A 25,218-nucleotide genomic window follows, 5' to 3' on the forward strand; every position below is an offset into this window, starting at 1 on the left:
GAATGCCAAGGGAGGTGGGGCAAGTTAAAGCCCTCTCGGGGTTGCCCATGGGCAGTGGAGGAGCGAATCCTGCAGCTCCCAGCCTGCTCCATGGCACTGGCAAGTCACTGGGTCAGTAGCCACAGCATGGCCAGGACTGCACAGCCCCTGAGCACACGCTGCTAGGCTCACACCAGCACTGGAAGATCCAGCTCTATCCTTGGACATTCAGTTCTCCTGTGCCCAGGCACCATTCCCAACCTTCCCAACACTGGCACAGCTCCCCACGCCCCCCTGGCACCCAGCTGCCTACAAAAACCTGCACCAAAGTGACTAATGCCCTTCCTGGAGGGGCTGCAGTGCCCCTTGGTGCCCCTGGCTCCTCCGTGGAAGCCCACCATTCCACAGACACAGTGCCCCATCCCCTGGGGAGATGAGCCAGGCAGAAAAGTGACCCTGAAGCTCCTGGAGGTGCCCGGGGTGCCCAGCACTCCTGCTACAGACCAGGAGCTGGCCTGGCCTTGGGGCTGCACAGGAAAACCACGTTTCAGAAGCATTTTCCTATTTGGATGCTGCCCCTGAGAGGGGGCAGCCCCAGGGCCAGGGGTGGTGGAGCTGGTGGGGGTGGCCTGCACCCGCTCTCCTAATTAGCCTTTCTTTGTTACACCCCCCTCAACTGCATGGGATGCTTTAAAGAATGACAGATACTAAATCTAATTTAATCTACTCATTCACCCATCACTACAGCATAAAAATAGGAATATACCTATAAAAAGAGCATTTCCAGGCAGAGTGGGCCAAAATCACAGCTATTGTGGGAAGAGCAGCCTTGCAAACCTAAAATTAATGTCAGTGTTTTCAATGTAAGAGAATCCGGAGCAGAAAACATGTTTTGGGGGCTTTGGGGCCTGTCCTGACTGAGCAGGGCAGCTGCCACAGCACGGGCAGAGCTGGGATCTGCTCCTGTGCCAGGTCTCACATCCTCACGACGCACGAGCAGGGGGAGAAACCCGGTTTGAAACGAACCCGCTGCTGCAAGGCACGGCAACACCGCTCGGAATAGACCTGCTCCCAAAAATATAACATGCTAAACTTGGCAGCAGCCCTTTTGGAAAGGAATTTTCCAAGCAGGATTTGCAGAGGCTGTTTCCCGACGGGCCAGGCACGGCTCAGCCAAGTCTCCTGTGCCGTGGTGTGACTGTGAGCACCGGGGATGTTCCTGGTGAGGAGCAGCACTGCAGGGGGGTCCAGCACACCTGTGCATCAACCTGGGCTGGGCTGGGGTCAGAGCTGCACTGCAGGGGGGTCCAGCACACCTGTGCATCAACCTGGGCTGGGCTGGGGTCAGAGCTGCACGGGGCTGGGGCTGCACCAGGGCTGTGCCAGGGCAGGGAACTGATGCTGAGCCTCAGAGCCCAGGCCTGGCCTGGGTCAGCACTGAGCCTTGCCCTGCAGCCATGCCTTGCTCACTCACAACAGCACAGATGTGTTCCAAGCAGAGACTGATTCCTCTGCTAACAAACGAAGCCACCAAAGTGTCCTTCCCCACCCAGACCCTCAGTGAGCAAGAGCCAAACGTCCCTGCCAAGCCCCACCGAAGGATGCAGCATTCCCACTCGCCCAGGCTGCTCTGCTGCAGACATTACCCACCCTCCTGTGGCCCTGCCCTCCAGAAATCCTGCCCTTAGAGCACGGCAGTGCCAGGGGGAGTTCTGGGCACAGTGTGGCTGCACAACCCAGAATGCCACAGCCCACGGCTCCTGCCAGGGTGGCCACAGGGAGGGAGCGGAGCAAAGTGAGCTGAGAGGCACCCACAGCATCTGGAAGAGTCACTGGCACTGCTGAACCCTTCCTGAAGTTTTGCTGAGAGCTTCATTACTCGGTCATTCCTTCAAATCCCAACACGGCTGAGAACGCTGGGGCTGGGAGCTACGAAACATCAGCAGCATCCTCGGGAGCCAGTGCAGCCACAGGCTCCTGGTAGGGTGAGCAGTGTCTGAAGGGGATGAGGGCAGTCACTGTGTGCAGACCCTGGCATTCCCCAGCTCCGGACCGACTGGCCAGCCCAGCACACTCAGTCCTGGTCACTGGCCCTGGCACTATCATGGTACGCCCCTTACAAACCCATAAAGGGTTGGGACCTGTAACCCAGGGAATCAAAACCAAGTTCCCCCAGACCCCACGGCACAACCAGCTCATGCAGAGTCAGCTGAACCCTCTCAGGTGTCCGTGCTACACAGAGGTGAGCCAGGCCAGCTGGCCAGGCCAGCTCTGGGGTGGGCACAGCCCCCAGGCAGAAGCAGCATCGCTCCCTGTGTGCAGGTGGCGCAGGTGGACACGTGTAAAATGCAGAGAAATTCAGAAAGCTAAAGCAGGTGCCAGGCACACCCACTGAGGGGCCCATCAGCAGCACATGCCCCATGCCCTGCCCCACGTGGTGGCTGCCAGTGGCACCCCTGTCCCTGACAGTTTGGTGTGACATGGATCAGGAACAACTGTCCCCCAGTGCTGAGTGCAGAACCCCAGGGCAGGATAAACCCCAGGAAGAGGACGGAGATTTTCACCTCCATCGTGCTCATCAGCCGGCTGAAAATCCAACTCCAAATCCTGTAATAAAACCCTCCTCCTGGCGTGCAAGTCCAGAGCTGCTGCCAAGGAGCAGGAGGCTTCTGGGAGAGCAGGGAGGAAGAGATGCAGAACAGCACCAGGCAGGGTGATGGGGAACTGGGAGCTGCCAGGTGAAGAGCAGCACACCCAGGGAAGTTGCTGCTTCCCAAGGACCCGCAGCTCTGCTCAGCCCAGCCCTGCAGGCACTGGGAGCACTGGTCTGGCCATGCTGTCACTCCTGCTGCCAGAGCCAGGCTGATCCATGGCAGAGTGCTCCGCAGGGCAAGAGAGCAGCACAGCTGAGCCCCTCGTGTGGCCAGGGACAGGGGGATCCCAGCTGGACAGGGACAAATGCCATATTCAAGAGAGGCTCTGGGCCCTGCCCATCCAAAGCATCCACGTGCTCCCGTCACAGGGACAGAAACCACTCCCGGGACAGGTGGGGGTTCAGGGACAGGTTTTGCTCAGTGTCAGATGTGCAGCGGCCACAGGGACCTCAGTGCAGCTTAGGGAAGACAAGAGTGAGATCCAGCACAGCCCTGGCTGTCCCCGTACACTGGCTGTCCCCGTGCCCCAGCTGTCCCCAGGCCCTGGCTGTCCCCAGGCTCTGGCTGTCCCCATACCCTGGCTGTCGCTGTGCCATGTCTGTCCCCATGCCTTGGCTGTCCCCGTGCCCTGGCTGTTCTCATGCCCTGTCTGTCCCAGTGCCCTGTCTGTCCCCGTGCCCTGGCTGTCCCCGTGCCCTGGCTGTCCCCAGGCTCTGCCCTCAGCAGGGTGCAATAAATCATGGGCCCGTCTCAGCAGCCCCTGTGCCCGCACTCCTGTCACCACCACCGGCTCCCCCAGCCCCTGCCAGTGCAGGACAGCGTGACCTGGGCCTTGCCATCCCCACCACCACTGGCCACAGACATGGCCCAAACACTGGCCAGCCCTTCCCGCTGGGGCCGAGGGTTGGCATCTCCGTGCCTGTCCTCGCCGCTGGGTGAACCGCGCCGGCCACGCCGAGTGCAGGGAGGATGCCATGAATTTTTAAACTCCTGAAAGCACAAATGGAGTGGTTTGCCTGGCTGGGAGACGGGATTTCCGACGCAGCACAGAGGCATTTGAAAAAGATGCTGCCTCTCCCAAGCCGCTCTTCCCCTGGGATGATGGGCCCGGAAACCTGGCACTCGGGGTCCAGCACAGGAACCAGGACAGCCTGGTGGGACAGCAGAACCTTGGACCGGGTAAGGACCAAACTGACAGCCTCAGCAGCCTCTGCCCGGGCTGCCCTGGGCCCCAGTGCCTCTGCAGCACCTTCCTGTGACAGCGGGACAAACCCCGCGCGCTGTGCCCCGGCTGTGCGCACACAATGCCAGCACACGCACACATACGTGCCCACGCGTGTGCACACACCAGCTCTGCACCTTCCCCTCTCTCTGGAGGCTGCTCAGGCCACGCAGGAGCCTCGTTCCTTCATCCGAGCATCCATCATCGCCCAGCGGCAGCAGCACCGAGGCGGGGAAGCGCTGGAGCCGCGCCTGGGCTCTGCCTGCCGCACTGCCCGCGCCTCTGCCCTGGCCGTGCCCCCGCAGCCACGGCGGGGACAGCGGAGAATCCCCAAAAACTGCAGCCCAGGAGCCGGCACAGCTCCGGCCGCCCCGCGGAGGCTGGGAGGAACCTGCCAGGCTCTTACCCTCAGCCGAGAGGGAGCCAGCCACAAACACGTGTGAACCGGAAAGCAAAAAAATCCCCCGGAGAGGGTGGCTTACCTGTTGGAGGTAGAGGAAGGCTGGAGGACAGGGGAGAGAGTGAGGAAGCATGCCTGAGTTGGAGACAAGGAGGCAGCCCGAGTTAGCCATGGAGCACAGCATGTGTCGACAGGTAGCCGTGGAGCTGCTCGCGGGTCCGTCCTCTTCCGCACACCGCTATCCACCGCTATCCTCGTCTTCCCGGCTGGCCCCTCGGGCTCTCCCCTCCTCGCCGTCCCTCCCGACCCCTCGGCGCTACTTAGGAGGGTTCATCTGCGGCAGGCCGGCCGCGCCGCCGCCGGAGCAGCGCTTGGCTCTTCACTTCGGGGCCATTAGCCACTGGCACTGAGCGCACGGTCTGCAAAGGGTGTGCGTGAGCCAGAGCGGAGCGGGAGAGAAAGGAAGGGGAGGAGGAAGGAGAGAGGGCTCGGGAGCGAAATAAAAGGGGTGGGAGTTGGAGGAGGAGGGGGAGTCCCCTGTGCATTCAGACATCAAACAGAGCTCTGTATAAAATGAAGAGAATCCGTAATGACATGAGAACAGCTGATCCCGCACTTAACCCCTCCACCGCCGCCGCTTTGCAGATGGCTTCCCCGCCGCCCTCGCCACCCCGGCCACACGCTGGGCAAGCAGCCGGGCAGGATGGGGCCGAGCGGGCAGAGCCGTCTCGGTTCCCGGCCCCCGGGGGAGGCAGGCTCTGCCCGGGGCTGCCCGGGACTCCCCCGTGCCCGCTCCGCCGCACACGTGCGCACCGCAGCGCTCTCGCTGCGAGCCGCCGGCGCTGCCGGAGCCGCGCACAGCCCCTGCTCCGCCTCCCCGGGGCCACCGGCCCCGCTCGGCCCCGCACGGCCCCGCACGGCCCCGCACGGCCCCGCACGGCCCCGCACGGCGTTCCCTGCCGGAGCAGCCTCACCGCTGCCCGCATGCCCCGGGCACCGCTGCTCAGCCCCGCCGAGGTGTGGGAGCCCCAGGCAGGGCTCTGCGAGCCCCCCACCCGCCTGCCAGCCCCACAGGCATGGAGGGGACCCCTGCGCCTTAGGGTGACATGAGGGGCCCTGCCCATGGCACTGCGCTCCCCAGAGCGATGGGGACCCTCTGCCCCAAGAACCACCAGCTGGTGGGCAGAGTCAGCCCCGGCAGAGCTCCAGTGGTGTTCCGGTGTTCCCAGGGGGCCTGTGGGGCTGCCAGCAGCCCTGGTGAATCCACGCCACGCTCGCCAGTGTCACAGCTGACATGGCAATGCCCATGAGGGCCACCGGCACGGGCACACGCGTGGGTTCGCTCGGGTCCTGTCCCACCTCGCACCTCCACCCATCAGGGCCTCGCAGCAGCCCTGGGTCCCCCCTTGGAGCCCCACAGCTCGGTGCAGCATCACACCCAGCTCCGGAGCCCTGGCACTGCCGAGGCTGCCAGGGTGGCATTGTGCTGGGGCATGTAGGAAACGAAACCTGGGCTCGGCTCAGTTTCCATCTTGGCCAAATGTGATGCACAAAGGCAGGGCTGTGCCAGCAGCTGCTGATGCTCCGTCTCTGCCGGAGCCTCCAGCACACGAGCAGCCGTTTGGAGCTGGGATTTTCCACAGTATCCCCAGGCACAGTGACATGCTGCAGTGTCCTGGTACCGCTCCTGCTGCAGACACTCCAGAGCAGCAGCGTGTGGCACGGCCGGCCCAGGGAAAACCTGCTGCAAACAGCTCTGGAAGAGCCGGCCTGAGAAAGGGGCCAGCCCCTGCCAGGGGGTCCTGAGACTGGGGGAACTGCACTCCAAAGGGGCTGCCAGGAGCCAAATTAGGGAGGAGACGCCAGGCCAGGGGGAGGCTTTGTCACCACCACCACCACCTTGCGGTACCGGGCACCAAAAAGGTCCAGCAGTGACATCTGCTGCCCACAGCATCCCCGGGCACTGCTCCCCGTGGGTGCCCCACCACATCTGCTCCCCCTCCAGCCCCAAGGATCACGGCAGATGCAGAGGCCCCTTCAGCACACCCTGGTGCTCAGACCCCACACTCCTGCTGGGCTCCAGCCTCCCTTCCCAGGCACCCCCATGCCCCTGGTGCCCTCCTGGGCACGCCAAGACCTGGGCAAGGATGTGGGACAGCTCTGAGAGGGACAAGGGTGTCCTCCCACAGCCCTCTGGGCGGCTGAGGGGAGAGGGGCTCCCCCATGAAGCTGCACTTGCGGGCACCTCACAGACCCTGGGGGACACTGAGCGAGCCAACAGGCAGCTCCAAAGGGCCTGGGCCAGTCTGGCTCCACTGCAGCTCCTGGAGGTGACAACGGCAGGGCACTGCCTGGCACACTGGCCTTGCGGTGCCCAGTGAAGGAACCACGTGAGGCAGGACTGGCTCCAGGATGAGGTAATGTGCCCATCCTCCCCCGCCGGCTCCGGCCAGGGTGACTCAAAGGCATTCCTGGCCGGTGGCAGCACCACAAGTGCTGGCACTGCCCTGAGCCAGCAGCGAAATGGGCACAGCTCTGCGAGCTGAGGAGTGTTGGAGTCTCCTCTCTCCCCTCTCCTGCCACCAGAGACGTCCCTCTGCAGCGGGGAGCCCTGGGGACACCGGCTGGGCAGGGTGACACCGAACCCCGGTCAGCTCCAGTGGGGAACACCTTGCTGGCCACCCCTGGCTGCTTCCCTCACCCTGCTGCTCCCAGGGACTGTGCCACAGTGCCAGCCAGCACCGCTGGTGGCACCAGGGCTGTGCCCAGCCCCGCAGAGCCGCAGCCCCGGAGGAGCACCTCCGAAACCGAAGCCTCCTGGAATGAAAGTTTATTTATCTGTTTAATTAAGATGTGTTCACCAGGCGCACAGACCCCATTCCATCTGTCTCACTTACAGCCGTGTCCCAGTAAAATTAAACCTAATAAATATCAGCAGAGGGAAAGCAAAGGGCACGTGTGAGATATACGATCAAAGGCTGAAGTTGCACAGGGCTGCAGTTCTCAGCACATCTCTCTCTGCCCTTCGGGGCTGGGCTGGCACTGCGCTCCCCCGCTCAGGATGGGGCTGCCTTTCCTTCAAATCAGCACAATTCCCAGTTTTTTTATTTATTTTAAATGAACCCTTCAGGGCTCCTTGGTTTTTTTTTTCTGGAAGAGGGAGAACAACATGGCACTGGGACAGGAGAGGTCTTGGCCACTGCTCCGGTGCTGGAGCCAAAGGACAGAGGCTGCACTGGGAGCACTGGTGGGAATGCGCCCCCCAAACCTCTGAGGGGACTTGCCAGGCACAGGGCGCCACACCTGGCTGCTCCAGGCACCGGGATGTACCTGTGGCACAGCTGGGAGCTGTTGGGAGGTGCCCAAGGCAGCTGGTGAGGTGCTGTCCTCTCCTTGGGAAATGCCAGAAAAGCTCAGGGCTCCTCCAAAGGACACTCCACCATTGGGAAACTTTATCCATGAGGCCCAGAGATCTGCCTGGAGCCCCGTCCCCAGCTCTGCTGAGCACATCCAGGTGCCAAGGGCCCTGCACGTGCTGCACCAAGCCCTGAGCACCTGTCAGAGCTGCTGCCAGCCCAGAGCTGGCCCAGCTCCATGCCCAGAGTGACCCACAGGATGCAATGGGGAATGCAGCATCTGGCACCACGGTCCTTCCTGGGACCCCTGTGAATCCTCTCCTGGCATTGCCGTGGAGCTGCTGGGGGGCACAGTGCACAGCTGGGGGGGCTCTGGGTGTTCCAGGGGCTGCCAGTGCCTGGTGTTTGATGGGACCCTGTGGTCCCTGCAGCAGTCTCCCACAGGGCAAAGCCGCATGCTGACGCTGGTGAGAGCTGCAGATCAGGCAAGACACAACCTCTGCCTCGAGGCTGGACTGGGGAGCTCAGGTGCTCCAGCCCCCCGGGGTCACCCTGTGAGTGCAGTGCTGGCAGCCCAGCAGCACCCAGGGACATTGGTACCAACCCAATCCTCTCCTCCCACCCACGCCAAAATGCCCCCAAGCCGTGGCATTCATTAATTAAAGGCTCATTAGTAGTTATTCAAAGACATCAGGCAATTAGATTAAGGCACTAACAGATCTGAGCTGCTGTGTGAGGAGGAACATCCCATGACAAGGAAGGCCCCACACTCCCAGTGCCTTGGCCAGGGGGATGGCCCCAGCTTGGGGCATAGACCTGGACAGCCAGAAGGGACTGAGAAGCCCCCCTGGCACCCTGTTCAACCTCTCTGTCTCACCCTGCTCCTCCAGCAGCTCTCAGGGATCACTGGAGACACTGCCTGCTCTGAATTCCCAAAGATGGAGCACCCAGGTATGACCTCACCAGGTGAGGAGGGGACTGTGACCAAACCACAGCCAGTGCCTGAGACAGCAGGAGGGGAGCAGGAATGGAGGGAAAGCACGTGGAAGTTTGATGGGATCCAGGGAAAAAAAAAAAAACAACACCTCATGTTCCTGACCCACTACAGGGGGAACAGGATGGGGCCTGGGGATCCATCAGCCTCTGGCCAGAGCTGCCAGCACCGTGCAGAGCAGGAGAGGGCTGGGCTGGCACCTGGGGATGTCCCCCAGCCTCCCGTGTCACCCCTCCTCCTCTGCCCTGAGCTCTCCACAAACTGACACCAGCTTGCAGCTGTCCCGTGTCCCCATCATCCAGCAGGAACACTTCTGCACAGCGACCACCAGCAGCTGGCTCCAGCTGTGCTCTGGCTCCTTGCAGGGGACAGAACAGCTCCACGGGGGCTCAGCTCACTCCCCGGGCTGAGCATGAGCCAGAGCCTGTCTCTGAGCCTGGCTCCTCGCCCCTGCCCTTCCTGAAGCCCTTCCACTTGACAAAATATTTACATGAAATGGCAATTAGGCTCCCTGGATTTAATGAGCATTAACCTGCAGCAAGAGCAGCGTGGCAGAGCAGCTGCTGCCGAGCACCTCACGGGCCGGGTGGGCAGGGCCAGGGGCCACAGGAGGGCAAACGGCTGTGCCAGGGCCACCAGGGCCACCGGGGCCACGACCACGGCCACCACCGCTGGGGCCAGAGCCACCTCCAAGGCCGGGGCCAGCACCAGCACAGATCGAGGAGGAGGAAGGAGTGATGGAGGGTGACACAGGACTGATGGAGGATGATGCAAGGAAGGAGCAACTGCAGAGCAGGAACCTGAAATGTCGCATTCCCAGGGTCCCCCCTTCCCTGAGACCAGCTCCACAAAGATTTCCCTGGAAAAAGCAGCCTCTGAACTGGCAGCCCTGCCCCTGTGCCTCACAGGCTGCCAGGGGGCTTCAGCAGCAGGGGTGCAAGCCACCCCATACAGGGGTGTGTGTGGCACAGTGTGGGCACTGGCACTGGGTGGGACCCACGTGAGCAGTAGACAGGTGAGCTGGGCACGGGGGAACACCGGGCTGGAGGTACTCCAGAAGCAAGCACTCCATTCTCATAATAAGATTTTTTAAATGCACAGAGAGGATATTGGTGTTAAACAGGCGCTGTGACCCAGGGCACACTTTATAAATTACAGCATTTACAGACCCCTTCCCCTTGCCCCACACGCTCTTCATTTCTCTGCAATCACTGTTCATTCGAAAACATTTTGCCTTGGCATCTCAGCCCGTGGAGGTGTTGATGGCTGAGCCACCACAGTGCTCCTGTCATGCAGGGACACCAGACCCTGTCCTCCCTCCCAGACCCTGCCCTTCCTCCCAGACCCCGTTCTCCCTCCCCTGCCTCACGGACAGACGCCCACGGAGCCAAGGAATGACGCTCCCTGCTCTGCTGGAGCACAGCCCTCGCCCTGCCCTTCCCAGCAGAGCTGGGGATGTCACCACGCAGTGCCAGGACCGGCTGGGCTGGGCTGGCTGGCTCTCATGCGACAGGGAACAGAGACCCTGGGGTGCCACTGCCCCACAGCAGTGAGGGAAGCTGTGCCTCCCATGGGAACAGGCACCCCTCGCTGCCTGTGCCTGCTGGGCTGAGCTCTGCAAAGTCACACAGCTCTGCTGGGCTCTCACAGCTCTGCTGGGCTCTCACAGCTCTGCTGGGCTCTCACAGCTCCGCTGGGTTAAGTGCCTGGGCAGAATCAGCACCGAGACAGGAGGCTCTGCCAGCCCTGCCAGGCTCTGGAGCCGTGGCAGTGCCAACATCCCTCATGACAAAGCACCTTACACCTGAAAGCTGCTTCCCTGAGAAGCAATGAATTTACATTATCCTCTTCCTCCTCCCCAAAAGCTCCTTTCCTCACATCCCCCTTTGCCTGCCTCTGCCCACTCTGTTCCCTGCTCCCAAATCCCGGAGAGCACAACTCCTTGGAGTGTGTAACCCCACCAGACTGGTGCAGCCCCAGCTGGTGGCTGGGATGTCATGGGAAGACCCTGGGATGGTGGAGAGCCTGATCCAGCTCTTGCAGCTCTGGGGAGGGGGTGTAACTCCATGGGGCACTGCTGGCTCCAGCTCCCTGTCCCTGCTCACTGTCCCAGCTGCACCCAGACTGGGGCTCACACCCACTGTCCCAAAAATACATCATCGTGTCAGCGGCGGGGCTGAGCGCTCTGCGGGGCTCGCTGGGAGGGCGATGGGGCTGCTCCCGACGCTGGCCACCACCGCTGGCCACCACTGCTGGCCACCGCTCTCCTGCTGGGCTCGGTCCCCTCGCCTGTCCGGCTGCAGCGCCCGCGGTCCCCGAGCTCTGCTCAGAGCCGGGCTCCAGCCCCCGACATTCAGCCGGGGCAGCCTCGGTGGGCAGCGCCTTATCCAGCCCAGGGGAAAACGGGAGAGCAAAAAAAAAAAAAAATTCAATTCTCTCCAGTGTCTTCGAGGAGCAAAGGGAAGGGCGAGTGAGGGATGGCAACCGCAGGGCTGAGAGGGGCGCAGAGAGAGGCTGCGGGACCGGGGCACGGCAGCGGACACTCCACGAGCCGATTCCTGCCTCAGCATTTCCCAGGCTGCCCTGTCAGTAAGGGAATCCGCCGCTCGCAGTTAACCTGCGAGCTGCCAGCCGGCTCCAGAAGCCCCCGCTCCCATCGCTGCTCCCCGGCCGGCTGGGATGCTCAGCCGTGGTCCTGGGAGCCCCAGCGTCCTCCCTTTTATTGGAGCAGCCCGAGGGGGACAGAGCCAGCAGCCCCCATGTGCAGTGGGGAGCCATGGGGACAGTCCCTGGAGCCCGGGATGTGGCCACCACGGACTGCACGAGAGGACACCCAGAGATCCCAGGGCAGCCACTCCTTCCGTGAGCCCCAGCACTGCCCCCCCAGCAGAGCCCCGGGACAGAGCAGCAGGGCTGGACAGGGGCCAGTGAAGAGCTGGCCATGGTGTGGCCCGTGGGGATGAGCCAGGGGGTCCTGCACACAAGCCCCTGGCACACAGAGCCCCTTGGCAGCCAGGCAGGGCTGCCCCTCAGGCACTAAATCTCTGTCCTCCAGGGGACCACGAGCACTGAGCCAGGCCCATGGTGGTGGCGAGGGAATAAATAAGGATAAGGGAATCAGAGCAGTGAGGGGGACACAGATTGGTCTCCGGGGCCCAGCTGGTTGTGACATCTACAGCCCCATAATCATATTCAGAGCAGCACCAGGCTGGAGGCAGCTCTCCTCCAGCACGGCAATAAACGAGAGCAACACTCTCAATAATTCAGCACCAGGAGAGGGTGATAAAGCAGCAGAGGCACCATTGCAGGCAGCCGGGGCGGGGGGCTCCCTGCTCCCTCTTATATCTCAGCGATCCAAACCCTTTCCTCTCTCTCTGTGCCCTGTAAATGCAGCCCCAGCCGAGACTCGAGATCCCCCCAGCCCTGCTGTGAGGGACAGACAGAGGGGCCCAGTGCAGGGAATGAATCCCCTCCATCACCAGCAGACAGAACCTGGGGGGTCACCGGGCAGGGGCAGCAGCAGGAGCACCTGCCCAGCTCTCCCCAGCACCATTCCCCCCTCTCCCTGCACAAACAGAGCCCGGAGCCGCTGTGCCAGATCCCGAACCTCCCACCCAGACCGGGCACGGGGCAGCTGCAGGACACCCACCCACCCTGCTGCCCTGCCCTCTGCCATGGGCACAGCTCTCCAGACACACCCAGGGCACAGCTCAGGGCGTTCCTGCAACCTCCACAGCCCCAGCCTGGGACCCCACACACAGACAGGCACTGCAGGGACCAAAGCCCCCTCCTCAGCACAGGAATCGAACCAGGTATCAGTGAACACAACATTCAGCACGTGTCCCCAGCCCCACAGCCCAGCCTTCCTCCTGCTCCTCCCGGCTGTGCTGCCTGCACACCCTGCTCCCTTTCACACACCTTCTGCTCCTTCCAGCAGCTCTTTCCCACATTTCCCACGGGATCTCAGGACCCTTCCAGACCACAGCCCCCTCCCAGCAGGTCCCCTCCATCCTTGTCCCGTGTGTGCCAGGGATGGGAGTGCTCCCCTGGCAGACACCTCTGCATTGCTCTGCAGGCTGCCAGCTCCTGTAGCACAGTGCCACTGCTGGGCCCCCATCACCCCCTGCTCCCACTGGCACCCCCAGCCCATGCCAGGGCCCAGGGCAATGGATGCACCACACTCATCCTCTCCAGCCCCTCGGCTTTCTTGGCTCCTGTCCTCACGGGCTTTGACAGGAGCACTGCACTCAGTGGGATGGACCTCGGGGGGATTGAGTGTCCCCCCGGTGATGGGATCCTCCTACTGCTGTAAGTGCAGTGACGGGGGGGGGGTAGGACAGGAAGGATCCTCCACACCCGACCAGCAAGCACCAGGCTGGCACCGCAGGCTAGCACCTGCTCTGGGCTACCCTCCACATCCATCAGCCATGACCTGCCTCAGCCCGGGGACACTGAGCTGCTGTGACACCTCCCTGAACCCTGGGGACGAACACCTCCTGTGGTGGGAACTGCCGGGTCAGCGTCAGAACGGGGCTGTGGGCTGCCCTTGGCCCCCAGGAAGGACAGGGCTCCTCCAGGGATGGCACAGAGTAGGGACAGACAGCAAGTCAGCACACACAGACACTCCCAGGCACGTCAGTCTCCGCTCTCCTCGTGCAGGGTTCTGTCACACCTGAGTGGGGGACTGGGCAGCCTTCCTCCCATCCTGATCCCTGAGCCCAGGCTGAGGGTGCTGCCCTGCCCTGGCCCGTGCCAAGCACCCACTGCCAGCCCCACACATGCAGGTTTAACGTGCAGGAGGGACCCCAGGAGCAGCCAAGGCAGAGCCCAATGCAGCCACTGGGATCCAAACCCTCCGTACCTTTTATTCAGCTCAGCTCCTCCCACGGTGCTCGCACTGGGCTCTCTGGAAAAGACAGGGAAGAGGAGGAAGAGTTAAAATCAATGATCATCATCACTAAGCTGTTAGAGTCAATGCTGTCTGCTCATCGACTGCACAACGTCGGGATATGGAGTGTTATTCCCCAGGCACTGGGAAGCCTGAGCTGGTCAGGAGCCAGGCCAGGGGCTCAGCCCAGCACCCAGCAGCACCTGCCCAGGGTGATGGGTGCAGGAACCCCCCTCCAGCTCCACCAGTGCTCCTGGAACCCAACCCAGCTCCCACAGACCATGGGCCCCTTCCTCATTCCCCCAGAACCTGCAGGCACAGCCCCACACGCCCCACGGGCTGGGACAGGGCACAGCTGTCCTCGAAGCGCTGGCTGCACATCTGGGTTCCCAAATCCTGCCCACACCTGCACAGTGACACACTCCTGAGGAGCAATCCCTGCGGCACACGGCTCTGCTGCTCTCCTGGCTCTGGGCACTTCTTGGAAATTAAGCCAAATTTCAAAGAAAACTTCCTGAAAGCTGCACTTCAACTAATTGGCTTTTGCAGCATGGCCAGCGCAAACATTCATCAATCACGTTAGACCCTCAGAAATGATGAGAATGGTGATCCATCCCAGGAGTGGTTAAAGAACCAGGGGGGCTCTGTGTGAGTCTGTACCTGCTGCTTTGGAGACCTGCAAGTGCAGATCCCACCTGCCCACAGCTCTGCTCCCAAGCACTGGAGCTGCAGAGCTCAGCCCCGCTGCAGGGGCAGCACCCCAACAGGAGGGTCCCGAGTGTGGGGACCCCGTGGCTGGACACTGCTCCAGGCTCACAGCCCATCCCAGGGGGCTCCCAGCCTATGGATGGTCCCGAGGTGGCTCAGGAAGCACAGGGACTGCTCCCAGGCACTCGTGTTAGCAAACACGCTTCTCATCTGCTCAGCAGGATAATCAATTATGGTAATTCCTGCCTCAATGAATCAGAGTCATGGAGGAGTACAGCTCATTAGGCTGGTGCTGACTTCTATTAGCACTCCCATGATAAAAACCCTCCAAACACTCTCACCCAGCATTCACCAGGCTGGGGGTCCCCCTTCCCCCAAGGCCAGGGCACCCAGCTGTGGGACGTGGGTGTCCCAAAAGCGATGGCTGGGAGCTCCCTGGTTCCAGCAGAGTGATGACAGCCCTGCAGGCCTGGCAGAGCCCCCTGCCCCCAGCCCCACTCCTGAGCTCCTCCACAGCTCCAGCAGGATCCTGGCTGGCATCAGGAGATGGCACAGAGCGCTCCAGCAGTGGGGCTGGGAGTGCTGGGAGCCCAGGCTGCCTGCTCTGCAATGAATAATTGACACTGAACACTCCTGGGGGAGGCTCAGCGATGGGAACGCCGCAGTTCCCACACACATTTCCCAAGAACGGCGCCTTCTGAGAAACTCCCGACAGCAACGTGGGGTCCTGCAGCCGGGATGTGCCATGCCGGGATGTGCCATGCTGGGATGTGCCACCCTCACTGGCACAGACAGGGAATCACCAAGCCCAGCCCAGCTCAGCTCAGCCCTGGCACAAACCTCTGGTGGTCCCAGCAGGAATTGGGCTCAGCCAGAGCCTCCCTGTCCACACGCACCAAGGTGGGAGAGGGAAAGCCCTGGCAGAGCAGGAGCAGCTCGGGGCAGGATCTGGGAGGGTTCTTGATCCAGTCTGCTTTTCTGGCACAGGTCTGGGCTGACTGACTCTACCTGGAACCTCACACAGCCTCAAAGGGCCACAGCAGGTGATCCCAACCCAGATGAGAATCACAAGAAATGCAACCCAGCTGTCCCCCCATCCCCACACTGCAACCTGAGGCAGGCCTGGCTCTGATCTGCTGGGAAACTTCTTGGTACTTTCTCAAAGCACATTTTAACCCCCATTCCCTCCACCAAAAAATCCTAAATTAATTTTGCTTTTAATTAAATTCATTAGCAAAGATTATCTGGCTGAGGAACAATAATGTCCCGCCCCTCCCCCCACAGCCCTCTCTATTTATATCCCCATATACAGAACAGCAGCGAATATTTCTTTATGGGCCATTAAAGGTTTAATGTTTAATTTATAACCACCTTCTCCGGCGGGTGGGATGGCCAGGCACAATGTCAACATTTTTAATTAAATGAGAAGGGATTTTTTTTTTTTTTCCCCAGCTAAGGAATATAAAACATCCCGTTCCCAGCAGCGTTGGAGGCAGGAGGGGCAGGGGCTGGGGCAGAGGCTGGCTCCTGCTCTCAGGACGCGTTTCCCCATTATTCCCGCTCTGCCCGGGGCTGTTCCACATCGCTGGCCAGGAGCTGAGCCAGGAGATGCTCGGGCAGAGGAGCCCTGGGGTGGTGGGTGAGGAACCATCAGCAGCACAGCTCTAGGACTGCTCAGGAGAGTCCTCCAAGCTCCGCAGGGCTGGGAGAGCAGTCCCATCCTGGGGACAGGGACAACGCGTGCTGCTGCCCGGCAGGGTCCTGGGCAGGTCCCTCGGGGGCAGAGGTGAGAGTGTGGCACTGCCACACTGGGCACAGCCCGCCCAACATCCCCAAACCCGCCTGAGTGACAGCTATGACAGTCTGCTCCCACCCGAAATCCTCCCCGCAATCCCTGCTGGTCACTGCCACCTCCTCCCAGCCGAAATCCTCCCCGCAATCCCTGCTGGTCACTGCCACCTCCTCCCAGCCGGTGCCCGCGGTTCCTGTGCCATCGCCACCTCCTTCCTGCGGGCGAGCAGATCGAAGCTCCTCGTGCCCGAGGGGTTCATGGAACCAGCCCTGGCAAAGCACTCCTGGCATCCCTCCCCATGCCTCCTGCCACCCCTGATCCCGGGGAGGTGCCCGGCGCTGCCAGCACCCACAGCCTCAGCGGGACAGCACAGCCCTCCCTGCCCTGCCTGGCGAGGGGCAGCTCCCAGCAGGCAGGTTCCCATTAATGGAGTGTTTTATCTTATAGGACAGATTAAATCTCTGTCCAGAGAAGTGCAAAAGCGCTGAATCAGCAGCTGGCTGGGGGTGGCAGGTTCAGCCACGAGCATTTGGCTCCAGCGCAGCCCGTCAGTGCTTCATCCTCCTGCACCCACGCTGTGCCAGACACTGCCAGTCCTGAGCACCCCACACCCTGCTCCCTGCCCTGGCGAGTGCCGGGGGGGCCGCAGGAGCCACGAGCAGCTCCTCACCTGCCTGGCAGCCCCATCCAGCCCCGCGCTGCACTGACACACCCAGAGCCAGCCTCCCTCCCTCCCTCATCATCCTCTGCACAGCGCGGAGCTGGCAGGAGGTGTCCTGGCACAGCTGCCATGCCCACAGCAGCATTCCAGCTGCAGGTGCCCAGCCCATCCCTCCCTGCGGGCTCTGCTCCCACCACAGCCCAGCAGGGTCCCTGACAAAGCCACGTCCCTGCTGCCGTGGCTCCTGTGCCCAGAGCTGGCTCCCAGGGCCACGAGCAGAGTGGCCACTCGCTGCCCACACACCCACACGTGTGCTCACGGGAGCAGGCGGGCAAGGGCGGCTGCAGGGAGCCAGCCACGGAGCAGGGATGGCACTGTGCTGCTCACTAAAAGCATGAGTGTCACTAAATCAATAATTCATTTACTTTAATGAGATAAGTACTTGGAAAACTAATTGCAAACCTGCTCCATTTACTCCAACCCATTATAGCCTTTAATGTAAATGGCAGGAACGCTGCTGGAGGAAGGGGAAGGGCTTTGGGTGGAAGATTGTGTTGTCCTTCCCCTTCTTCTAAGAAAGAGAAACATCAGTCATCATCTGGGACGGCAGAAGCCAAAGGAGCCGGTGGAATCACCGTGGGGAAGTGCTGATGATGGAATCCCTGCAGGGGAGCACTGACAGCAAAGGGGAAAGCCCCCGGAGCCACCAGCGTCCTGTGCCCATGCTGCCACCACACAGACATCTCCCCGGCCGGGATGTGCCTTCACTCCTGTGCCACAGCCTCCCAGCTGTGGCCCTGCTGCAGAAATGACCGCTGGGCACCGTGATGATCTGTCACCGTTTGTCACAAGCCCTCGGCTGTATCACAGCCTCCCCCGTGCCAGCAGTGCCAGCTCCTGTGCCTCAGCCCCGCTGCCCTTCCCACCCCGCAGCCCCTGGCAGCCCCCACGGGAGCCCGAGTGGGCAGGGCTGTCCTGCCAGGCCCCAGCACTTTCCTGAGCAGGAGCCGTGGCAGCAAAGCTCTGCGTTCCTGAACCGCAGCCGGAGCAGGAGCTCCGTGCCAAGGGCTCACTTCTCGCTTGCTGGAGCAAATGGCAGGTCATAAAAAGGAACTGTGACAGAAGAGAAAATGTTCCAGAGTCCACAAGGACCGGTCCAGGGTAAATCCATCTGCTCAGCAATTTAGCTAGAAAATCCTTTCCAATCATCCGTGCTGCAGGTCCTTCATCCCCAGCTGCAGGCTGTGGCCAGGGCCTTTCCTGCTCTGGCAGCTCACATGGGGTTCGTGGTGCTTGGTGATCCCAGAGCACTCCATCAGGGACACTGGGGAGGGGTCACAGCCCCCCTCGCAGAGGGCTTGGCAGTGGCATGGGCTGTAGGGACTCTTTCCTGAGCTGCTGGCTCAGCAGTGCACATCATCCTCCCCAGGTCCCACATCCATCTGCGGGATGCAGGAGGGACCAGGGAGTGCAAATCCCACCGGGAGCTCCTGACCAGCCCTCACACCTCGCAGGAGAGCTGGGATAATCCAGCCTGGCTGAGAACTCCAGAGCTCAGCCTTGCACAGAAAGACCTTCCTGCAGGCATCCCACTGAATCCCACCTCAGCCACTCCTGTCTCACAGAAAATCAATGGCAAGCATCTCAATTAATCACACCAGGGGCAAATTGATTAGGAGCCTAAATAAGGTCAACATGGTTGTCTGCTTATAGGGTGGGACCCCTTAATCATCATTTTATCTGCGCCGGGCTGCAGAACCAGCAATCACAGCAGCTCAGGCAGAGGGATCTGCACTGAACTCCTGCAGCTCCTGCACTGGAGCCACGGCTCTGCCACAAGGAGCTGCATTCCAGCATCACAGGCAGCTGGGAGCCCTGAGTGGGCACAGAGAGAACCCCAGGCAGAGATGTCAAGCCCAGCTCTCAGATAAAAAAAGCAGCAAACACTGCTCTGGGTACAGCCCATCCCTCTGACCCCCCACCAGCTGGGGGGTTCCTTTGCCTTCCCCTGTCCCAGCTGATGACTGAGATTTCCCTTTCTTAGAAGACACCATCTCCCACCCAAAAGTCCTTCCCTTTCCTCCAGCAGCATTCCTGCCCCTGAGGTTAAAGGCTGTGGCTGGGCTGGGGAAGGGACAGAGCCATGACTGCTCCTCTGGTCCCCAGGACCCCTGAGTGCTGCCCACAGCCCCCCGGGCACTGGGCACACCTCACTCACTCACCTGCTGCTGCCCCAGCCACCCACCGCCTCCTTCTGTTGTAAATACTGGTATAAATATTATAATTTGGTTTAATATTTAATATAGTCAGGTTAAATAAGCATTCCCAGCCCCATAAATAATCATTAACAGAGGATTCTAATTGTGCTGTTGGGATCCAGCTTCATGACTTATTTAGTGGGCAGAGGCTCTTCCCCCCGTGCTCCCCACGCTGTAAATTAACCTGGGCTCAACCTCTCCATGAGAGCCTGGCAGGACACGGCACAAGGACAGGGATCCACTCTGGGATGGCACCAGGATGTGGAGAATGCCTGGGATGAAGGCAGTGGGGACAAAGCAGCAGGAACATGGAGCAGGACAGGACTGAGAGAAGATCGTGGATATTGGGGCAGCCCTGGCTCTGGACACCTGGGCACGGCTGAGCCCTGGAGCACAGGTAGGTCTGGAGGAGGAGCAGCCACCCTGCTCAGCCCGGGGTGGCATCAGCAGGGACACGCAGACACAAAACACAGAGCAGAGAGCAGGGGAGGCTTTTATCCCAACCACAAACCTACTGTGAAATTGATTGGAAACAATAGGAAAAAAGAAACAAACCCCAGAGCAGCAAAGCCACTGTGCGGGGAACTGGCCAGGGGTGAGCACTCTGAAAGCACTGAGTGGGGACACGAGCAAAGAGCAGGAAAACCTCTGAGTGAGTGTTTTCCCCTCGAGGGATGCAGTGATGCAGTGCTGTAAAAAAAACCTTGGGGTTTTCTTTATGTAGCTTAATTTCATCTTGAAATGAAAAAGAACAAAAGGAAATGCAAAGAGCTCCCTCTCCACCGTGCTGGACCCGTGGGTGCCCTGAGCTCTGTGCCCGGGCAGGAGCAGCTCTGCCAGCTCCAGAGGACACGGTGTGCACACAGGAGGAGCAGGGGCACCCCGGGGAATGGGCACATGCTGCTCCCCAGGCACCTTTGGGTGCTCCCCCCATGCCATCACATTCAGGCTCCACCCCAAAGTGTCTCCCGTGCCCTCGGGATACTGAGCACAGAGAGACCCCTGGGAGGTCTCCAGCCCAACTGAGGGATGTGACAAAAAAATGACAGTCCTAGAGCAGCTTTCCTGTCTCTGGCACTCTGCTCACCCTGAGCACGGGTGCCCCAAACAGTGCCAACCCTGACTCTGGGCTGCAGCTCTACAGGAAAGGTCCTGCTTTATCTTTGTTTGTCAGGATTTATATGAAGAGGGGATAGCTCAGCTCTAAATGTAATGATTTGGAAGAACAGCCCTCCAGTGGCCTCCTCAGCTAGCACAGCATCAATACCATCGATTGCTAAAAATAACTGATAGCCCTGGCCCAGCGTGGTGGGGGAATGCTGCTCCTGCTCTGGGACCCCAAACAACCCCTGCTCCACGTCCCCAAACACCTGGGCACCACAGCACTCCCTCCCTGTGCCTTGCCATGAGCAGCACAGGTCTGTGTGTGCTCCAGAGGAGGGGAAGTGAGAGCTGCTGTGGGGACACACCAGGATCACCTGGACAGGTAACACTGGCACGGCACAGTGCTCTGTCCTGCCACCCTACTGACCTTCCAGGCAGGAACAGAACCCACGTGGGGAGGAAACGATCAAACACGAGTCCATAGTTAGGGAGAAAGAGTTATTTAGCTTGTTGAGAATGAGTCTGACTTAACAGAGAAGAAATAAAGTGTTTTAAAATGAACGACACAAATGTCAGCTCCATTGTGGGGATGTTAAACTCTACAATTATTTAACGACCTTCTGCAGGGTTCTGTCCCTCACCACGTCTGGAGCAGGGACAGCACTGGGGTGGCAGCAGTGCCACAGAGCAGGAGGGGTCCCCAGCAGGTCCTGGGGCTGGTGAGAGCCCACCCAGCACAGCCTCCCCCCGTCCCTGCAGGACACTCTGCTCACCCTCTGCACGTGCTGTGCCAGGAGAGCCCAAACCCTCTGCTCACAGCCTGCCTGGCACAGGTAGGGGCTACAGGGCATCCTGGTACCTGTGCCCTCGGCCAGGGGAGCAAAGGGCACAGCCTGGCCAGCTCTGGTGGCACAGCAGCATCACTCGGCCCCTCCAGCACTAAAAACACCCTGACAGAACCCATCCACGAGCAGGGAAACACACACTGAGAGATTCAAACCCCCAGAGACTCATCCTGGTGCGGGCAGGGACTCTGCTGGAATCTCACTGGAAGCAGGATCAGCACTGGAGTGCAGAGCTCTGCCAGTGAGGTCACTGCAGCAGCAGAGCAGGGACTCTGCTCTGTGGGGGTCACAGGGAGGGTCACAGCTCCCTCCTGCATCCCCTCCCAGCAAAACCATCCCCGAAGCCCCTTGGGAGCTGGAGCCATGGAGATGCTCTGGAGCTGAGGGGCTCGGGGAGCACAGGTGAACACGGGTGTGACAGGAGGGAGAACACACACAGTGTGTGCAGCACAGCCGGAGCACGGGTTTTTGTAAATAATCCTTAATTAATAAAATTCACAGGCCTGCATGGCTCACTGGATTCCAGGCAGGGACAACAGCAATCTCCTTTCTTCCACTTCTCAATTACAGCTTCGAGGAGGGAAGCAGGAACTGGCCAGGGTGAATTAGAGAGACTTTTGTCACGTTTAATATCACTTCATTTTGCAGACTGCTGACGCAGCGGGATTTCACAGCTTGGAATTTATGGTTCTTTTGAGAGACATGCGCAAAAAAAAAAGAGGAAAAAATACCCTGCCATCAGCACAAAACCTTCACCTCTGCTGGGGAAGAGCTGGGGTCTGGGGGACCCCCCAGGGATCCCCAGAACTCGACAGGGCTGGGTGCAGCACCTGCCTTAAGCTTCAGGTGAGCACATCAAGGGGTGCTGGGCGAGCCGGAGCTGCCCTGGGTGTCCCTGTCCCCCTGTCCCTGTCCCCCTGTCCCTGCACTCCCACTCGTGGCTCCCGAGGAGCAGCAGTGCCAGGGACGCTGCTCTTCAGCCCCAAGGGGGTTTTGTGCAAAATGACACACAATATAAATGACTGTTGTAAACAGAGAGTTTAATAAAGGGCTGTGTGCGAATTTTACAGCCTCCCCAAGGATAATTAAAATTATTTATCTACTTACCTAGCTTGCCACCAGAGCAGTCTATTAATTATTATCTATTACACAGGCCCTGCTTTGCATGCTGCTGGAGCACTGCCTGCCACCAGCACCCACAAGAACACAACAGCCCCGGGAGGGCTGCGAGCCACCACGACCCCAGGGTGACCCCAGAACGGTCCCGGGGTGATCCCGGGATGCTCTGCACCCATCACAAACCCTGTGGGAGCATGAGGCACTCAGGATCAGGTGTTTCTCTACCATCCTGTGGCCAGGTTTTTAAAACCTGCTTGGTTTTATAAAACAGCAGCTCCCCAGGGTCAGGAATGGAGTGGAGCCCCAGGCAGAGGGTGAGACAACGCTCTCCCTGCTCAGCACTGGGCATCCCAGCAGGGATGGCTGAGGGACACGCCACCAGTATCCCCTGACTGTGCAGCCCCTTGAGGGCAGGGAGCCCCCAGGAGAGCGCAGGGGGCACCAGGGGCAGGGCAGAGAGGGCTCCGGGCAGAGCCAGCCGTGCCCGCCGCGCCTGGCACAGCGCTACCTGCTCCTCTCATCTCTTACCGCGACAGAGAAATCATCCAGGACCCCCCAGCTCCTCCCTGCACACAAGGACACCTCAGGGGGCTCCGCTGGGCGGGTACTTAACGCAGCTTCATCAGCTTAATTAACGCACGGTGCTGCCAGGATGTCCGGACGGCTCCTGCCCTCTGCAGAGCGGGCAGGGCAGGGGCAGAGCACGGCTCCCACAGCCCGGCTGGCACCAGAGCCCCTGGCGAGCCCCGGCTGCTCCAGGACCCAGCTGCTCCCTGCCCGTGTGCCATTAATGCCATTAATGCCATTAATCACTGCCCGGTGCCAGCACTGCCCTCAGCAGCCCCAGAGCCCGTGTGAGTGGGGCTGCTGTGACACCTGTGCTGCTGTCACACCTGTGCTGCTGTCACACCTGTGCTGCTGTGGCACCTCACAGCCAGCACCAGCCCTGCTGGGACCCCTGCAGCCCCCAGGACATGCTGGGACTGGCCGTGTCCAGGACCTTCCCTCTTGCTGACTCAGCTCCAGCGGGTCCAAGCCCTGGTACTGAGGTGCTGATGGCACAGGGCAGCGGCACCAGGGGCTGGTGGCAGCTCGGCAGAGGAGCCAGCTGTCCTTCAGCAGCCACTGAGACATCAGGGCTGCAGGAGAGTGGCTCCATGGTGAGGAGCTGCAGTCTCTCAGCAGCCTGCTGGGGTATTTTCATCTCCCAGGGTGGCTCCTCTCCCTCAGCCCTGCAGGTCCTGGCTGGTGGCACTGCCGGCTTCTCTTTGATCCTGCACAGTTACACTTCCAGTCTCACCATCTAAGAAAAGCTGCATGATCGAATTCCAGGTCATTACTCAAGGAAAGGGACCCCCCCCCGCCCCCCCACGGTGGCAGCAAAAGCTCCAACCCAATTACAGCGTGCCCAGTGCTGCCAGCCAGTGCCAGCCTCGGCGGGCCCCGGTGCCACAAGCACGATGTGGCAGTGACAGTGGAGGAGGCTGTGCCAGGTCGCCCTGCTCTGTGCTGGCTGCTCGTGCTCAGCCCCAGCAGCACCAAAGGAGCTCTGAGCTCTGCACCCTCCTCCTGTCCTGCCCAGCCCAGCACTGCTGGCACGGGGCTGAATCGCCCCAGGGAGTGTGGGTGAACCACAGCAAGCAGGGCTCGCCCCCCAGCCCTGCCACCTTTCCCTGTGTGCCAGCCCCTGCCCCACCTCGGGGACCCCACTGTTTGTCCTCCCCTAACCCGGGGTGGTTTGGGGCTGCTTGGGCTCTGTTATGGGGAGAGCTCACACTGCAGTTCCATCTTGCAGGAGCAGCAGCCCCTGAGGAGAAACCCACCCTGGCACAGCCACGCTCGCCCGGGGTGATGGACGATTATGGACCATCTGCACTTGCAGGAGGGTATGGATTTATGGGCAGCACAGACACTTTGCAGAGTGTCCATTACTGTAACTCATGGCCTCTCCAAAGCTCTGCTCTGCGGGGAGGTTTGGGTTAAGTGCTGGCACGAAGGAAAAGTGATTTCCCGAACTGGTTTTCAGCCGGGGAGAGCCATGGGTGTTTCCATCCCAGCTGCACTGCCTGTGAGCACCACGGCTCCCTGACACCAGCCCAGGTTCACTCCAACAGCCCCAGAGCCCTCTCCCTGCTGCCCACAGGCCCCTGCCGGCAGCAGCTCCTTCCTTGGTCCCTCTTCTTGATCCCCCTTCCTGTCACCCACCACTTCCACTGAACAAAATCCCAACCAGCAGCACCAAGGATTGCCCAGCATGTCCCAGAAGTGAGTGGAAGGAGGCAGCAGATGGGACCTCTGAGCACGGAGAGAGATACATGTTGAATAACAATGGTGAATTCCCCTGAGCTCTGGTGTTTTTAATGCTGGATTAGGCTGTCAGGCAGCAATTAAATGGGGTAATAAAAAGCTAAGTGCTCGTATTTCAAGGTTCCTGCCTCCTGCACAGTGGGGAGGAGCAGGGCAGGGGGCTGCTCTGCCCCCCACAGGGTCCAGCCTGCTGTTTCCAAGGAAGAGTGGAGGAACTTTTCAGAGGAGGTTTATAGGTGCTGCTGAGCCAGCCCCAGCCCTGCAATGCTCCCAGCCTGCTCGTGCTGCCTCTCCCATGGCCAGGAGCAGCCTGGCTTGGCCTCTCCTCTCTCCCAGGACCCAGAGGCATCCCCAGGATGCTCCCCTTGCCTGTCCCAGCACGCTGGATCAGATGTAATGAACCCCTGAGCTTTTTTAACCTCGTCGTGCAGCTCCTGGTTGGAGCCCAGCTTTATCAGTTTTTATCCTGTGTAATATTCATCACGCTGGTTTATTTATGGGCCCCCTCTTCGGGAAGGTATTTTTCAGGCCTGGTGAATAAAACATAAGGCTGTGCGGGTTGTCAGAGGGAATGCAGCTCCTCTGATGTCAGCCTGACTAACGGCCTTTAGTTTTCTCCAACGACTGCACTTTGAGAGAAATTTATTTGTATTTGGGTTCCCGTTGGTCGGTGAGATGTGAATTCTTTTCCCTTCAGAATAAATGAGGCTTCAGCTCCACAGCAAAGGGTGGGAGCGTGATGGGTCCAGACCCTTGGCCCCAGAGGACACCAGCACACCCCAGGCAGGGGCTCCTCATCCCCAGCACTGCAGGAGCCCAGGACACAGGGCAGGATCCTGCCTCAGCCACGCTCTCAGAAACACATTTGGTGTTACAAAGGACGATTCCCTGGATAGCAGCTGCTTTTGCTGCAGGCAGGGACCACAGGACA

General features: G+C 60.5%; 1 protein-coding gene across 23 annotated transcripts in view; it reads right to left on the reverse strand.

Moving 5' to 3' along the window:
• Positions 1-25,218, reverse strand: part of RBFOX3 (RNA binding fox-1 homolog 3) — a 123,361-nt gene that overhangs the window by 15,006 nt on the left and 83,137 nt on the right. For 10 of the 23 annotated variants that reach the window (XM_088176517.1, XM_088176514.1, XM_088176516.1 and 7 more), the window contains exons 3-4: positions 13,467-13,511; positions 4,338-4,674 (exon numbers count right to left, since the gene is read on the reverse strand). In XM_088176517.1, coding sequence (XP_088032643.1) covers positions 4,338-4,439 — 102 coding nt within the window. In that variant the 5' untranslated portion in view covers positions 4,440-4,674; positions 13,467-13,511. The remainder of the gene's footprint in view (positions 1-4,337; positions 4,675-13,466; positions 13,512-25,218) is intronic. The other 13 variants (XM_088176525.1, XM_088176521.1, XM_088176524.1 and 10 more) reach the window with 2 other exon arrangements.

Source organism: Sturnus vulgaris, chromosome 20 (assembly GCF_052056855.1).
Source record: "Sturnus vulgaris isolate bStuVul1 chromosome 20, bStuVul1.hap1, whole genome shotgun sequence".
NCBI classification, from domain to species: Eukaryota; Metazoa; Chordata; class Aves; order Passeriformes; family Sturnidae; genus Sturnus; species Sturnus vulgaris.